We start from the raw sequence: 17,720 nt of genomic DNA, 5'->3' as shown, positions 1-17,720 counted from the left end.
GAAAGTGTAATGGGGATGCGAAAAGTTAAAGGAGTTTTCCACACAAATACTATTGATAGGTGGAGTCCACCTCTTGGGACCCACTGGTCAGCTGTTCAGGCGCCCGCTGTCAGTGCCACCCCACAGGGGTACTGAGCAGAAAAAGTTAGCTCCACCGCCGATGTAGTGGTTGGCACTTGTAATTGCAAGCACAGTTGTCATTGATTTTAATGAGTGCTGAACCTGCAATCACCAGTGCCAGCCACTACACATGGGTTGGGGCCATCAGTTTCTGCTCCATACCCCTGTGGGGTGGCGCTGACAGCGGGTGCTAGATTTGCGTGGAAAACCCCTTTAACCCAAAGTAGATAGACAAATCTTATTCAACTCTCTCTCATGCGCTAACATGCTCACCATTACACTATATTACCGCATGAAAGGGTTTTTTAATTTTCCAGATTATTCAAGCTCTGCGCTATTGCTCGTGAGTTTAGAAAAAAACTGGGGAGATGGGTCCTATATATATATATATATTTATTTTTATATATATATATATATATATATATATATATATATATGTGTGTGTGTGTGTGTGTGTGTGTGTGTATATATATATATATATATATATATATAAATAATTTAAAAAAAAAATAAATATATATATATATATATATATATATATATATTGAAATGAACACAGGATCCAAATGGATTCAATGTAGTAGAGGTCTGCTGTTCATTGCATCAACTCCAATGATCCATCAATAGAAGTATCACCATATGAACATTAATGGAATACAACAAGAAAAGTGGACTTGGATTTAATGGCTTTGAGAATGATAAACTTCCCCTAATATCTATGCTCCAGCGTACAACCTGATGATATAAAGATTTACACAGTGCAAATGAGGAACCGAATGAAATCCTAATGAAGTTGCAGGCAAACAAACCTAATAAACTCCATACTTAACTGCAATTAACTTCATAAAATAATTATGACCAGTCCACTTAGATTGCTGCTAACACTCCCTTTCTGTGACAGCTCTAGGGGTATTGCTGCATTAAATGATTTTTTAATTCTGATTCCATTTCTGCAACTTCATCACAGCGACATCCATGGCTGACACCTTTAGTGAGCAGGTTTATGTAAAATCCAACCTCAGTGACTCCTCACTCCTCCTTCTCATCAATTATCCTACATTCATACTCATTTTACACAGGATAATCAGCACCTTTTATTGAACCCCCAACCATTTTCTATACGCTCATCATCTCAGTAACAGTATGACCTTCTTTTTATGCAGAATATACAATAGGGCTACCTCGACTCCTATTGAGAGACATGCACAGCAGTGATTAATCAGCCCCCCTGTAAGAAATAGGGTTGTATAACATTAACCCTTGCCAAAGAGGCAGCTGTCCATTCTAACCGCCTACTCAGAATTCCCAGTCATTGTTACAAGGCTTGTTAAAAGGACCTGACATTGACTTGCAGGAATGCTGCCTTCCAATAGGTGAAAAACCAAAAGAATAAATAAGTCCCAGCGCTCCAGGGGTTTGAGGATAATAAAAGCAGTGTATATTAAATAGAATAAAATGTCATAAAATTACTTATTTTGTAGGGGGGGCAGGATAAGGACTTCATAAAGGAGGTTTTATCCTCTGAAACGCGTCACTTTATAGTTTCTTTGTACCCTGTACCCTACTTATCCAAAATAAAGAGGTGCTAGTCTACCACTGTGGATCTGGATTTTAACACCGTATCTACAGTGTATTAAAGGCGCGTTTAGATTTTAGGGGGAGGGCTTCTCTATTCTGGGCCCCCCTACGAAAGAAGTGTCATTTTATGATATTTGATTCTATTTAATATGTACGGTTTTTATCATCGTCAACCCCCTGGAGCGCTGGGGCTTATTTCTTATTTTGGTTTCTCATACATGACCGAGGTGTTTTCCACCCTTCAGAGTTACTTCAGATGCTTTTCCCTGATGGATGCCCTGAGAAGACGAGGAGTTCCCACCTGACAGAATTTATTTATTGGACTGAGATGTGACGGTCTGCCAATCTAGGGTAGATTGATCACACCAGGTCCACTTCCTGCTAGGAGATTTGTGTTTCTCACTTTTTTTTCTTACCTTGGAGCCTTTGTTTTTAATTGCCTTTCAATAGGTGGTGCTGTAGATGCCAGAGGAGCATGGATGGCACTATAAGTCTCCTCAAACACCTTCTAGTTGCTCTCCCTAAAGAGAAACTATATCCTTCCCGACCCCCATCTATAGACCTCTCACTAGCCAAGCCAGAAACCTGCGGCACAGTGATGACGGGGCAATCACCCTAAAACAGTCTGTCTGTGCAAGGTTGTCTTTTCCTTCTGGAGAAGATGCTGGCTTTGGTTCATAATTCCTAGTCATTGTTACAAGACTTGCTAAAAGGTCTAATATTGACTTGCAGGGATGCTGCCTTCCAATAGGTGGCGCGGTAGAGGTATTGTTCCATCTTCCCATTTACAAACTGCTTACTGAAACACATTTAAATAGGAAAGTTTTGCTTTGCGGATTTAACAATTCAGTACTCTGACACGGGCCAGGAAAATAGTGAGATTTGTTAAATGGCTCTGAATGTTTTCCAACTTTAAACCTTTCCAATCCACTGTCTGACGTCTAAAGACATTCTGATTGAAGGCTGCACAGCTCTGATGTCAGAAGACGTCCGACAGGATATTCTCACTGTATATTACTGGCTGCTCTGTTATTGGGGGCCTCTCCAGCATGTCCCATACCGCAGTACTGGCTCTAGCCAGCAGATGGTGCCATTGTATAATGGCAGAAAGAGAGAACCCCCTAGGAAACCCTGAATCTAAAATTGGATTGCAAAGGGTTAAGAGCTTGTCCACACAACACATGATATCACATATTATTGGCCACATACTAGAAAATAGGAAATTATAGCAGAAGCTACTGTATGACAGTTATGTTTTATTTGCTTCTGCAGCTTGTACATATCAGAAACACCTGCGGCAGCAAATGACAGAGCGCTCATCGCTGCGTTCTGTGATTGGCTGGAGCGGCAGGTTTACAGGATGTCACAGACTGACTGCAACCTGTAAATAATACGTCAGCAGGGAGACCCAGGGCCGCCGGTGGGGAGCAAGCGGAGAGTAACAGCTCTTTAGGTTATGCAGAAGGGGGATCCATTTTTATAAAGACTGTATCTTGGACAACCCCTTTAATCAGTGATAGCAGTATGCTATACCAACACTGAGACAAAGATATGGGAATAAAATGTACGGATGTACTAACTTAGTCTAATGCAGCATATAGTAATTGTTTGGATTGTCTGCTTCAGCAAGATACAATGAAGAAGGCGGCTGAGTGCACTCATTACAGACAGAAGAGAATTGCATACGAAATGGTATAGTTTCTTCGTCCTCTATGCCTACTGCTGACTTCTGATCACTGTTGATACGGTCAGAAGAGAATTTCATCCATTATTTATGAAGGTACATTTACAGAGGACAACAGTCGGTCAAATAATCGCCCGAAACCGCAAATGCAAGTGATAGTCGTTCAGTGTAAACATGGCCATCAACAGGGCGATGGACGATAATTCGCCCACTAGATATTAGTCTTTCTTTTAGCTGAAAAGTCGTCACAGTTGTCCATATTTGAATGACTTGAGTATGAATTTTCATATGGAGACCCTCGCTATAAGTGATATGACGGCAAACGACTAATGAGCAATAAGTGCTCTGTGTAAAAGCAAGCAAATGTCGGTCGTACACTTCAACAACTTTTCTCAGTGACTGCCTTAATGATAGTTGCTTAATGTAAAAGTACCGTAACTCGGTATTTACACAGCGCCAACATATTCTGCAGTACTGTACAGTCAATGCCATTTAGAAAAGGGTATTGGTACAATGACCTCTAAACACTGAAATAGTGACTGCGATCATGCCCATTAATACTCCCTTGTATACCAAGCAGGGCAGCATGAATATATGGCATGTAACCCCACTGTTCCTTCCTGCTAAAAATGTGTTCCAACTGCATATGCAAGAAATGAGGACCACATGTGAGGCAGTCAGTTAGACAGTTAATGTAGTGGTGGCTGGGAATGTATGCAGCTCTCTCCCTATTCAGATCTATGAGATTTACAAAAATAGATTTGCAAGCCTTTTATATTTCTCATTAAACTAGGTTCATACTACCATGTTTCCCTGAAAATAAGACCCTGTCTTATATTAATTTTTGCACCAAAAGAGGCACAGGGTCTTATTTTCAGGGGATGTCTTATCATACTTACCTAGAAGGCGCCCTCTGGATCCCTCCCGCTTGTCTCAGGCACTCTTGCTGTAGTCCTCAGCTGCTGACAGAAGATTGCTTGCTGGTAATGGGGTTCGTAAGCCCCGCGTCCAGCAAGCAATGGCTCTGATTGGCTGAACCACGATGCTCGAGAACCAATCAGAGCTATTGCTTGCTGGAGGCGGGGTTTATGAACCCCGTTACCAGGAAGCGATCTTCTGACGGTGGCTGAGGACTAAAGCAAGAGTGCCGAAGCACCGAAGCTCTGTAGACCAGCAGAAGGGACCCGGACAGCATCTGCTAGCTAATGTATTGCTTTTTTATGTAGAGTAGCTAGGGTTTATTTTCAGGGTAGGTCTTATTTTCGGGGAGAACACGATAGCATTATGGTGGTTCTGTTGTTGCGCTCCATTCTAGGAGCCAAACGAGTGAAAACAGAAGCACTGGATCAGGTATATGCCAGACCTAAACAGTGCCAAATGGACCTCAATCACTATAATGGGGGTCCATAAAGTAGATGGGGTCCATAAAGTGGATGCTGTCACATCTACTTTATAGTTTGCACTTTGGATCCTTGGATTCTGGTCCTCCGTGACTTTGCATCGTTGCCTCACCACTAAGGTGTTTGAATTGTGCTATTGACTACCTGTGATCTATTCATAGACTATCATTGGGTCCGTCTGGCTTGAGGCATGTGAACATTACCTTAAATGCTATTATAAATCATATTTCATATATATTTACAACTAGATAAAACAATTTTTGCACACTCACAACACAATTTTGTTCACACTGTTACATTTGCTCCATGGCAAGTGCATTTTCTTTAAAAAACTGTATTACCATATATCGGGACTGTTTGTGAAATACCATGGAGAGAACGCTGCCAGTCTTAGAAAGGGGCTCTGTAACTTACATGGTGAATTTATGACTTTTGGCCAAATAACATTGTTCTTCAGCTGCTCCCCATGGAAATATATGGAAGTCGCTAGCTGCCAATGCATCCCTTTCAAGTATGCTCAAGTGTCACAGCCGTACGCTTCAACTCACCCCAAGGTTAGCATGTTCATTATAGGCTGCTGAGACTAATCCTGATTGTAACAAATGGCTCTACGACTTACTGCTCCATTACCTTGCTCTGGGCATTTACTTGTGTGGTCTGCTATATAGGCTATCTTCAATGTGCAATAATGGTGTGAAAATCATTCAGCACCAACTAGACACTCATTAATATCTCTTAACTGCAAAGCAATAGTCAGTGGAGTACAGAGTACTGTGAGGAGTGGGCAAACTTTATAGCTACAGTAATTGTATTTATACATCGCCCAGTGATTGTATAAACTAAATCAGAATCATTGTTACTGGTTATGTTTGTAATTAATAACAATGTTTAACAAAAACGTTAAATAATATAATACATGTCTATAGAAGTTTCCATTGACGTAATAAATAATGCATAAAGTGATGCAGAACCTGACGATCATACAGAACTGATTGGTGCTACATGGACATTACTTATCTCTTCCTGCAGAAAAGTTTTCCTGTGCCAATCTCTGAGAAAGAATTTATGTTTTCATTAAAAAGATGTTCTGCAGCATCTGCAGTGTGCATTATACAGTACTGTGTCCCAGATGCTGTGGGATTGAAAAGCGAAGCCTACTACTTTTCTGTCCTACAAAAAGGTATGGAACTATATACTTTTTTTTAGCATTGCAGTCAATGGAAAATGTATGAAAGCATAAGGCTGCGTGTTTCCATGCGCTTAATGTATGTGTTTTTTGTATCGAAAGGGAAAAAAGTGTTGAACTACAAAACATTATTAAGCAAAAAAGAGTTTACAGTGAAAAGCATATACATTTTTTATATCAAAATGGAACAAAGCGTATCAAAACGTATACTGCGAATAAAAGCATGCGTAATATGAATGCATTTTCCCCCTTTTTTTCATGTACATTTCTCACATAGATGAAACGTAGGTGCATGTGCCGCTGTGGATGGCCCTTAGACAGAAGAGCTTCTTCAGCAGCTGAGGGGTGTATTATATGGGACAAGCCTTCCCCTATTGTAAACGATAACTATACTAGTCCCCTCAGAGTTCATTGTACTCTTTACTGTATATGCACTCAGTATGTGGCCTCCTCAGTATACTCCTTATATTCTTAGCATTTATAACAAGAATAACACTATCCTATAGGTAAATGAAAACATTTTGTAACACTCAAAATGAAAAAATGCTAAATTTAAAAAACAAATTTAAGAAGTTAAAACAATTTTTTGTAAAACTATTTTGAAATTTGAAAGCCTCTATCTATCTATCTCATATCTATCTATCTATATCCTATCCCATCTATCTATCTATCTCATATCTATCTATCTATATCCTATCCCATCTATCTATCTATATCCTATCTATCTCATATCTATCTATCTATCTATCTATCTATCTATCTATCTCCTATCTATCTCCTATCTATCTATCTATCTATCTATCTATCTCCTATCTATCTCATATCTATCTATCTATCTATCTCATATCTATCTATCTCATATCTATCTATCTATCTATCTATCTATCTATATCCTATCCCATCTATCTATCTATATATCTATCTATCTCATATCTATCTATCTCATATCTATCGATCTATCTATCTATCTCCTATCTATCTCATATCTATCTATCTATCTATCTCATATCTATCTATCTATCTATCTATCTCCTATCTATCTCATATCTATCTATCTCATATCTATCTATCTATCTATATCCTATCCCATCTATCTATCTATATATCTATCTATCTCATATCTATCTATCTCATATCTATCGATCTATCTATCTATCTATATCCTATCCCATCTATCTATCTATATATATATCTATCTATCTCATATCTATCTATCTATCTCATATCTATCGATCTATCTATCTCCTATCTATCCATCTCTCTCTCTCATATCTATCTATCTATCTCATATCTATCTATCGCATATCTATATTTCAATCTATCTATCTATCTCATATCTATCGATCTATCTCCTATCCTATCTATCTATCTATCTATCTATCTATCTATCTATCTATCTATCTATCTCATATCTATCTATCTATCTATCTATCTCATATCTATCTATCTATCCATCTATCCCCTATCCTATCTATCTATCTATCTATCTATCTATCTATCTCATATCTATCTATCTACCTCATATATATCTATCTCATATCTATCTATCTCATATCTATCTATCTACCTCATATATATCTATCTCATATCTATCTATCTATCTATCTATCTATCTATCTATCTATCTCATATCTATGTATTTATCTATCTATCTCTCTCTCTCATATCTATCTATCTCATATCTATGTATTTATCTATCTATCTCTCTCTCTCTCTCATATCTATCTATCTCATATCTACGGTATCTATCAATCTATCTGTCTCATATCTATTTATCTATCTCATATCTATCTATCTAGCTATCGTCATGATATGCTATATAGGAGTCTTCCAATAACTTGATATAGCATGCATTTCAAACAACATAGGAATAAAGCTGATGAACCTCAACAATACACAAACCGTTGATGCCACTTCACTCGCACCCTACTAAAGCCTTCTTGGTAATAAACTGTCAGAACTATTTAGGTAATAGACTGGAGAACTCATAATGGTACAAAGAAAAGAAAATGTAAAGGGGGTGCACTTAGGAGGAACAATGAACTATCTTCCATGTGTCCAGACATTAGCAAGCAATTAAATAGGCAGCACATAGGCTTTCCAATTAACCAGTACAAGGCAATCTGATGCACTATGAACACAATTTACTTCCCATAGTGACACGGTTATCATGAAACTTCATTAACAAAGAGGAAGGGCTTCAAAGATTACACTACAATAATACAAGATACACAGATTCAGAATTAACCCTTCAAACCACATAGACCGTTGTATTGCTTTGTACATGAACTACTGAACACACAGATATCCTATACAGAACACATCATAGAGTATAAGGCTGAAAGAAGGCATCTGTTCAGCCTGCACTGTTGATCCAGAGGAAGGCAAAAAACCTCATGAGCCAGAAGCCAAATTTGCATCTTGTACCATAATATAATATTCATTATGGGGACCGTATCCACCTCCACAATTGATGACAATCAGATATAGATACAACAAGTTTACTTACTAGTAGACAGTACTTTGTAAGCGTTTTAGGCAGGTATGTATAAAATGCTGCAAAGTAAGAATATTTTCAAATACAGAAGGCGTCTGATTGACTCCAAATTTATTCTGCAGCAGGACAACAACCCGAAACATACAACCAATGTCATTAACAACTATCTTCAGTGTAAAGAAGAACATGGAATCCTGAGTCATTCCATGTCAAGTGGTCTGAAACAAGAAAAAAGTCCCCACTTTCACATCTCAGATTTTGCTCACAATTTATATATTACACGCCCATGGTATCAAAAGAAATTTCCCAAAGTTTTAGACCTAAAACTTTGGGAAATTTCTTTTAATGCCATGGGCGTGTAATATACAAATTTTGAACAAAATCTGAGATATGAAGGTGGGGAGCATTAGACCACTTGACATGGAATGACTCTCCTGGAAGTGATGATATGGCCCTGACAGACCCTTAATCTCAAGAGAGAGTCTGTCTGGGATTACATGAGAAGACAGAAGGATTTAAACAAGCTACATCCAAAGACGATCTGTGGTTATTTCTCCAAGATGTTTGGGATATCCTCCCTGCGGAGTTCCTTCAAAAACTGTGTGCAAGTATACCCAGAAGAATTGATGCTGTTTTGAAGACAAAGGGTGGCCACCTGGGTGATTTAGATTTTTATCTTGTTCATTCATTTAGCATTGTGTTCATTGACAAATATAAACTATTAACACTTTCCTTACTGAAAGCATTCTCACTTTGCAGCATGTTCTCTACACCTGACTAAAACTTTTACACAGTACTGTGTATACCAATGCCAGGCATAAATAGAGAAATGTCTCAGCCATGTGACATTAGCATAAAAGGGCTCATACTTCAGAAGACTTTTGTAGCACATGACCCTATGACAACTATTTCTTCCTGTAAACTTTTGTGACAAGAGAGGTCAAATGTTTTATGCCTATGTGGCACAATGATCAAGCCAAAAAGTCAAAAACAGAACACACAATTTCCAAAACCTCAACCTGCTATTTTGTATATAAGGCATTTATAAAAAAAAAAACCAGAACAGGCATATTGTGAAAATGGAAAATACATAACATTAGTAATAAACAATGATACAAAATAACAAGTTCTTATGGAATGGCATATGGTAAAGCCATCAAAGATGTTGCAAGTGAAAAATACTAATATTGCTGATGGTAATAATAACAATATCATAGTGAGACAAAACATCAGAGCATCTAAAGAACATCAAAAGTCATTGAAGAGACCCTCTAAAAGTCAAACTACCCATAGAAATGACATAAAGTCTCATGTAATGAAGCAGCAGAGCTCAGCAGTAGTTGTGCCTCCAATGCTGCAGATGACAGTGCCCACCTTGGCAGGGGGCAGATGGGTAGAGGTTGGCATTTCTCTTACCTGGGTGCAACATACTTTGGAAATAAAAGACCACCAGGACGAAGGATCCTAAGCAGGTGACGAGCACCATCCTGCAGATGCGGTTCATCCTCATCACCTCCATGAGCGCCTGCTTCATAGCGCCGTCCTGCCCGCGCTGCTGCTGCTGCTGTAGGGTGTGGATGTCGCACCGGGGGGCTGCTGGAGGGGAACTTGGGGGGGCTTGTGTGGGTATTCACATATGAAAGGATGCGGGCACTGGCTGCTACAGGCGATCAGACATTGGCATCAGCAGCTGGCAGTGCCCGGAGATGCTGCTGGATCCCCGATCAGTCCCTGTGTCTACGGAGAGCTGCAGCGTGCTGGCGCCGGGCTCCCGTGTGCGCGACTCTGCTCCGGGGATGTCCGCATGGATGGACTGGTGAGTGCTGCCGGGCTGTCTGTACACCGGCCGGGCTGCTCTGACAGCGACGAGTGACGCCGGCCACCACCGCCGCTCCTCCTTCTTTTGTTTGCTGCCTGGAAAATCTAGCTTTAGTGCTGCCACCTGCTGTCCAGTAAGTAGAACTACACGTCACCACTATTCCGTCCGTGCGCGATGTCTGAGGGTGGCATGATACATAGCGCGCATTGTGGGGAGCAGTAGCACTAGTTATGGTTCTTTTAGAACTCAGGGTTCTTTTAGATGAGCCGATTAGCTTTTGAAGGAGCAAGTGACATCACCGTCAGCTTGTTCGCTCTCGTGCAGCACATCGTTGGCGCGTTCAAACGAGAAGCGTTCATTCCTTCGCATGCTCTGTATAAGTGACTAGTTAAACTGAACAATAAGTGAATGAGCCAACAATGATTTTTTATGCCTGCATAAAATGAATGCCGAATGAAAAGCGAATGTTATCGTTCATCGTTCAGTCGCTGGCTTGTGTTTAAACTGAATGATTATGGCTCACGTTTGTTCATTTGAACGATTTTTTGAATGATTATCATTCCGTCTAAAAGCGCCTTTATCCGGCCATGGTAATTCAATGAATGGTGATTGTAATAGGGTGAATTGTAAGTAACCATACCCACCTCTTGCAAAGTTATAATGTTCTGTCCAAAATTGTTCCTTTAATTGAGATGAGACTAATAAGTAAGATGGAACAATACCTCTGCAGCACCGTCTATTGGATGGCAGTATTCCCTCAAAGCAATGTCTGATCTTTTAAACAAGTCTTTAAAGCAATGATTGGGAATTGAAAACCAAGCCAGAAAACCATATACAGACAGCAGGCTTGGTTTTTCATTCCCAATCATTGTTTTAAAGACTTGTTTAAAGGGTCTGACATTGATTTGATGGAATGCTGCCATCCAATAGGTGGCACTGCAGACGTATTGTTCCATATTCCTTAGGCCTCATTCACACAAGTGCTGTTTTTGGGCAGTAGAGACGTGAATAGAGCACTTCTATAAGAACCAATGGTTTCCTATAGAAGCGTTTACATGAAGGAATTTTAGACACGCTAAATACTCGCACCATTCAAAGATGAGATATGCAACTGCAAAGCTCACATCTAAGGTCTGTACTGCGAGAAAAGATAGGAACTGACCCATCTATGGTGCGCGATGCGCAGGAGTTTCCATTGACTCCTATGGGAGCAGGAGTCTATGGAAACTCCTGCGCAAGAAAATGAGATTACAAATCTCATTAGGAGGATTTCTGCCGATGGAAGGAATTCCCTGCTGCTTATAGTGGGACATTTAAAACATGCTGCCCAGAAGCACATTTTAAATGTCCTGCTGTAAACTCCCGTTAGTCCCTGCAGGGATGAGGGGAAGCCCTGAGGGTTCCCTTAATCCCCACAGGGACTAACAGAAATTCACAGCAGGATATTTAAAATGTGCCTCTGGGCAGCTTATTTTAAATGTCCCATTTTAAGCAGCTGGGAATTCCTCCAGCCCCACTGCTGTGAAATTCCCCAACAGTGGGGGGCAGTAGGGGACTCCCTCCACCTCTCTGCCCAAGGGATTTCCCTGTAGTGGGAAGAGAGGGGGCGGGGTTACAAGGCTTCCCCGAGAGCATGGGAGGAGAGGGTGGGGCTAGAGGGATCCACCCTCTAGGTTCGATCCTCTCTTTACTATGGGGAATCCCTGTGAGAAGCCATATAGCCCTGCCCTCTTTCTCTAGCCCCGTCCACTCTCTATGCACTATGGGAAATCCCTTAGGGATCCCCATAGCAGGGAGAGACAGAGCGGGGCTATGGATTAATCCCCCATAGCAGGGAGAGAGAGCGGGGCTATGGGGGATTTACCCATAGCAGGGAAAGAGAGCAGGGCTATGGGTTAATCCCCCATAGCAGGGAGAGCCTATGGGGGATTAATCCATAGCAGGGAGAAACAGAGTGGGGCTACCGATTACACCCCCATAGCAGGGAAAGAGAGCAGAGCTATGAGGAATTAACCCATAGTAGGGAGAGACAGAGTGGGGCTATGACTTAATCCCCCATAGCCCCACTCTCTCTCTTCCTGCTATAGGGAAATCCTTCTTCTCTCTCTGCTCCTGGAGCAGCTACCTATTCATATGATTTTTAGCGCTGTATAGGCGTGATTTTTTTTACACTGCGCTAAAACCATGGTCGTGTAAATGAGGCCTTATTTGCTTATATTACGCAGAGGACATGCATGGCTTTATAAGTCTCCTCACTCACCTCCTAGGTGTCTCCACTCACATTGTAGGTGCTCTCCTTAAGGAGAAATAATACCCTTCCCAACTTGAGATGAGACTATAATGTTTAAAACTGTACTGCATTTTATAACTCCTTACTCACTTGACGGGGGGAAAAAAAGATTGTCCCAAGAATAGACCACTGCTGAGACCACCAGTGAGTTCTGTGTCCCTTGTCCTCCTCACTACAATGTTACTGCACTCCCTGCAATGAGGAAGAGACTGAATGAAGTGTTCCATTTCGTGGTTTTGTCCCTTTATGTGCCTGTGATAATCACGGCCGCATAACGGGATGAAACGCAACAGTTGATTTCAATGGTTTCGCTTTCACTAGCAGTATTCTCGCTCATACTGATAGTAATTAATAGTATGGGTGAGAAAAGATAGGACTTGCCCTATTTTTCTTACACATAGTTAATACTAGATGTGAAAAATATGGAGCAGGACCTATCTTCCTGCATTTTTTTCCAAACACACGCAACTGCGTTACATAGCAGCAATTGTAGTTGCGCATACACTAGTGTGAAGAAGCCACTAGTGTAACTATAGGGGAAGCAGGGGATGCGGTTGCACGCGGGCCCAGAAGCCTAGGGGGCCCATAAGGTCTCTTCACATAGGGAGCCCAGTACTATGAATAAAGCATTATATTTGGTGGCCCTGTTACAGGTTTTGCATTGGGGCTCAGGAGCTTCAAGTTACATGTCTGGAAGAAGCCTTAAGGCTTTATTTAGATGACCATGTGTGAGTTGTGCCCGAATATTCAGGTACAACTCACAATGGACAGCACACAAACACTCCGTGTGCTGTCTACACTGCTGAAACCTGCACACAGTATCTGCTTTTCTTGTCCGTGAAAATGGACAACACTAGGACATGCTGTGGTTTCTTTCATATGAAGCTAAATCTAATAATTACGTTTTTTTTTAAATATATTAAAAACACAAGTATTGCAAATTTTAAAAAAACTTTTGCCTGTTTATCATATAAAAAAATCTAAACAATAAAAAAACATAATTTATATTGCTGCATTAGTAAATATACCATTAAAATATCATCTAATATATCCTGTACAGTGAACGGTGTAAAAAAGAACCAAAAAAACCTAGTGCCTGCTGTACTTTTTTCAGTCACTTTGCCACCCAAAAAATTTACAGTCACTATGCCGCCCAAAGTAATCAAAACCTAATATATATCCAAAAATGGTATTAATAAAAACTACAGGTCCCTTTGCAAAAAGCAAGCCTACATACAACCCTATTGATAAAATAATGGGTGCCAGAATATGGCAACAGAAAGCAATTGTTTTTAAAGGGACACTCCTAAAAAAAAACATTTTTCCACTCCTGCTCCCCCTTACACGGCTATCTGTCACACTCTGGATGTCTCCAATGTATATTGCAGTCACTTCCAAGCAGTGCAGCCTCCTAACTGATGCTTCTCAGACACCATCCTGATGTTTAGACCATCTATTCTGTGCTATCAATCCCATGATGCATAATACAGCATCACATGATCAACTAGAGCCTGTATCATCTCTGCCTGCAGGGAGGACACTGTCATTACCATCTGCATTTTTCACCTAAATGAGCTACCACCCATGAGTATACAGTCAGGAGGAGGATATGTGATCTCTTCTATTATACCTGTGTGAGAGGAACCTCTAATCATGATCAGTGACTGTGATAGGAGTGTCTGTGTCACCCTCTAAAGAGCTTGTGTGTTCGGGTCCATCACAGAGGTTATGCTATCTAAAAAACTAATTTGAGAGCAACTAGAACCAAGTAAGGGCTCCTGCACATGGCAGAGCCAGATTCCGGCCCTGGGAGCAGCGGCGTCTTTTGTCTTTATCTCTACTACGGATGTTCTGCACGGCGAGCTGTCGGACATGCGCAGTACAGATTTATCTTCTAAACTCCTGCTTTTCCTGCGTCATCGTCTAGTGATGACGCGGAATCCGCAAACTTTCCGCAATGTCATTGCAGAAGGGCCGCAGATCAGCCAGCTTCCATTGACTTCAATGGAAGGTGTCCGCGCCGAATCCACAGAAAAATGGAGCATGCTGCGATTTTTTCTCTGCTTGCGGAAACTGCAATTGGTTTCCCCAAGTGTGCTGGAAGAATTGATTTCCCATAGCATGCTATGGGCGGCATTTGCTGTGGATCTGTGGTGTGGACACCGACTGCGGATTCCGCAGCAAATATCGGCCGTGAGCAGGAGCCCTAAATCTCAGCTGGTCAGAATTAGATCCTATGACCATTCGAGAAAAATGAGGAGACTCCAGGAGTTTCAGATGGAAAGAAATACCTAAAGGCAATACAAGTCAACTTAAATATTGGCAATGGGGGATTAGTTACATAATGACTGGAAAAACATTTCACTGCAGTAGCTCTTTAAGGTTTTTTTGTTTTATTGAAGTGCAGGTAGTAGAACATATTAATAACTAGATAATAGTGATGAGCGAGCATACTCGCTAAGGGCAATTGCTCGAGCGAGCATTGCACTTAGCGAGTACCTGCCTGCTCGAGGGACAAGGTTCGGGTGCCGGCGGCGGGCAGGGAGCTGTGGGGGAGAGCGGGGAGGAACGGAGGTGAGATCTCTCTCTCCCTCTCTCCCCCCTGCTCCCCCCTGCTGACTGCCGCAACTCACCGCTCCCCTGCGCCGGCACCCGAACCTTGTCTCTCGAGCGGGCAGGTACTCGCTAAGGACAATGCTCACTCCAGCAACTGCCCTTAGCGAGTATGCTCGCTCATCTCTACTAGATAACCTTTCTATCCCTTTAATCATATTGTAATGCAATGTTTACTGGTCAGTGAATGCAGCAAAATGAAAACTCCAAAAAACTGTGGTGGAATTGTGCTTTTCTTCCTTCACTCCACGCTGCAGATAATATTGAATACATTTCTTAATACAACATATGGTACATTAACCCTTTCCAATGCAATTTGTATCCTGGTTTTCCTAGTGGGCTTACTCTTTTTCTGCCGTTACACAACGGCGCTATCTGCTGGCTAAAGCCAGTACTGCATGAGGTGACACGTTGGATAGACTCCGACAGCAGAGAAGCTAGTAATATACAGTAAGAGAACCCCGACGGACGTCTTCCAACATCGGAGCTGTACAGCCTTAAATCATAATGTCTTCAGAGGTCAGACAGTGGATTGGAAAGGGTTAAATGATGCCATTAAAAAAAAACACAACTTGAACTCCAAAAAAAACATCCCTCATACACCTATGTTGAAGTAAAATAAAGTTATACCTCTTGGAAGGCGAGGTTGGAAATAAAGAAATAAAAACTGTTGGTTCCTTTAAAGGGTTTCAACATTGTTTTTCTCTCAAAACATATACTGTTCGATAGTCCGTTCCTTATTATATGCTACTGCCAAGGGCTCTTGTTCTTTTGGGTTTCTTTTTATAGATTTTTGATTTTTTTTTAAAATGCTAATGTGCAGAATGTAAATTAGGAAGTTCTACAGCTGCCGCTAAGTATCTAGTAAAAATAGGCGAATGAATAGCAAGGATCTTGTCATTGCATGTCAGCGGTACATAATCTTTTATCTTCTGAAATGATGTATCCGCAGCCTTCTACGATATGGCAGAAAATAAGGCAGTGCATGTGAGTGGTCAGTGTAATGTAAGTCATTGTAAGGGTGAGTATAAAGGGGCCGAACACTCTCTTCTCAGAATCATTTAAACCGCTGCTGCCAAATATAGCAATAAAAACAAGTTGTTACTTTTCTGCAAGTGCCAATTACATTCACATACAGACTGAGCTGGCAGTCCAGGTTTTGGAGAACCATAGGATTTAGCGCTGGTGGGTGTGGGATGTGAATGTTATTCTAAAATAAAACCCATAATTGGAACAGTTTTACATTACATGTTGTGTATATTTAATTACAGGAAGCATAACAGATATAGATGCCATAGAGAGTAAATTGTTGTTTGCCATTTAACTCTTCCTACCAAGCGGACATCCAGTGGTATACCGTACTGCTGATATATCACAGCAGAAGCTTTTCTAGCTCACAAACTTTACTTTACTTCAAAAGCACAAATTACGCGAAGGAGCGCAAATATGGATGACTAAGCTGTACTTGTATGTGCTGTTTTAGTGGCCATAGGGCACAGTTAACATATGAACTACAACTGTGTGTACTACAATGGTCTCACCTAGAGAAAATAATAACAAGTACCCTGTTTCCCCGAAAATAAGACAGGGTCTTATGGTAATTTTTGCTACATAATATTTAACTTTTTTACATGTATAGCTGCCTGGACACTATTTAAATTGGATTTTTTAATTAACTGTAACTGTGTAATATAGCTTATTTTATGAGTAGAGTTTATATTTCAAGTATCCTCAAAAACCCAGACATATAACTTCATGCTCAAAAATCCTGAAAAATTATGATAGGGCTTATTTTCAGGGAAACAGGGTAGTAACATTTTAATACCACTATTTAATGGAGGGCAGCATGGGATAGATATGGGGATACTGGGCTTGGGTATATACTCAAAAATACGTATACGGGGCTAAAGACATCTTTCCAGCATTGCACAAGGGTATGCGCGTAGAGCTGCTTGTTCCATGAGAATCAATTTAAGACTAATTAGCATAACAATTCATTTATTAATGTCACACATAAATGAATATAATCAGTGAAATGAAAAGGAAAGATCTGTTTTGCCCCGTATAGGTATTTCTGTGGGCACACACTCATGTTCCTTGCCCACCACGTTCCTCAGGATATGTCATCAACAGCAGATCAGCAGAGGTCCACCAAAAGGGACCCCCAGGGATCAGATCTTTCCTCAGGCTGGTGTCTTTGTGTACTGAGCTGCTTTTCTGCAGGAAGCAGACAGCTCCGTACATTGCGCAGTGGCCTTGGTTGGTGCTGCAGGCTGAGTCCTACAGAAGTGAATAGGGCTCAGTCTACAATACCAATCCAGGCCACTGCGAAATGTATGGAGCTGTCTGCTTCCTGCAGCAAAGCAGCTCAGTACACAAAGACATTGGGGAAACAGCTGATCACCAGGGAGTACTCACTGGCGGACCACCACCAATCTGCTACTGATGACCTATTCTGAGAACCACTTAAAGGCAGCTGTTTATGACGGATACCCGTCATAAAAAGATTGGTGAACTGGAAAGATGAACTTGA

General features: G+C 40.9%; 1 protein-coding gene across 2 annotated transcripts in view; it reads right to left on the bottom strand.

The window, feature by feature from the left end:
• CHST11 (carbohydrate sulfotransferase 11) overlaps positions 1 to 10,310 on the bottom strand; it is a 168,550-nt gene extending 158,240 nt beyond the window's left edge. The window contains exon 1 of one of the 2 annotated variants that reach the window (XM_066591443.1): positions 9,882 to 10,310. In XM_066591443.1, coding sequence (XP_066447540.1) covers positions 9,882 to 9,999 — 118 coding nt within the window. In that variant the 5' untranslated portion in view covers positions 10,000 to 10,310. The remainder of the gene's footprint in view (positions 1 to 9,881) is intronic. The other variant, XM_066591444.1, reaches the window with a different exon arrangement.
• Between the last annotated feature and the right edge of the window lie 7,410 nt (positions 10,311 to 17,720).

This window comes from Eleutherodactylus coqui, chromosome 2 (genome assembly GCF_035609145.1).
Source record: "Eleutherodactylus coqui strain aEleCoq1 chromosome 2, aEleCoq1.hap1, whole genome shotgun sequence".
NCBI lineage: Eukaryota > Metazoa > Chordata > Amphibia > Anura > Eleutherodactylidae > Eleutherodactylus > Eleutherodactylus coqui.
The sequence above is the reverse complement of the archived record's forward strand: the minus strand, read 5'-3'. Positions and strand labels throughout refer to the sequence as shown.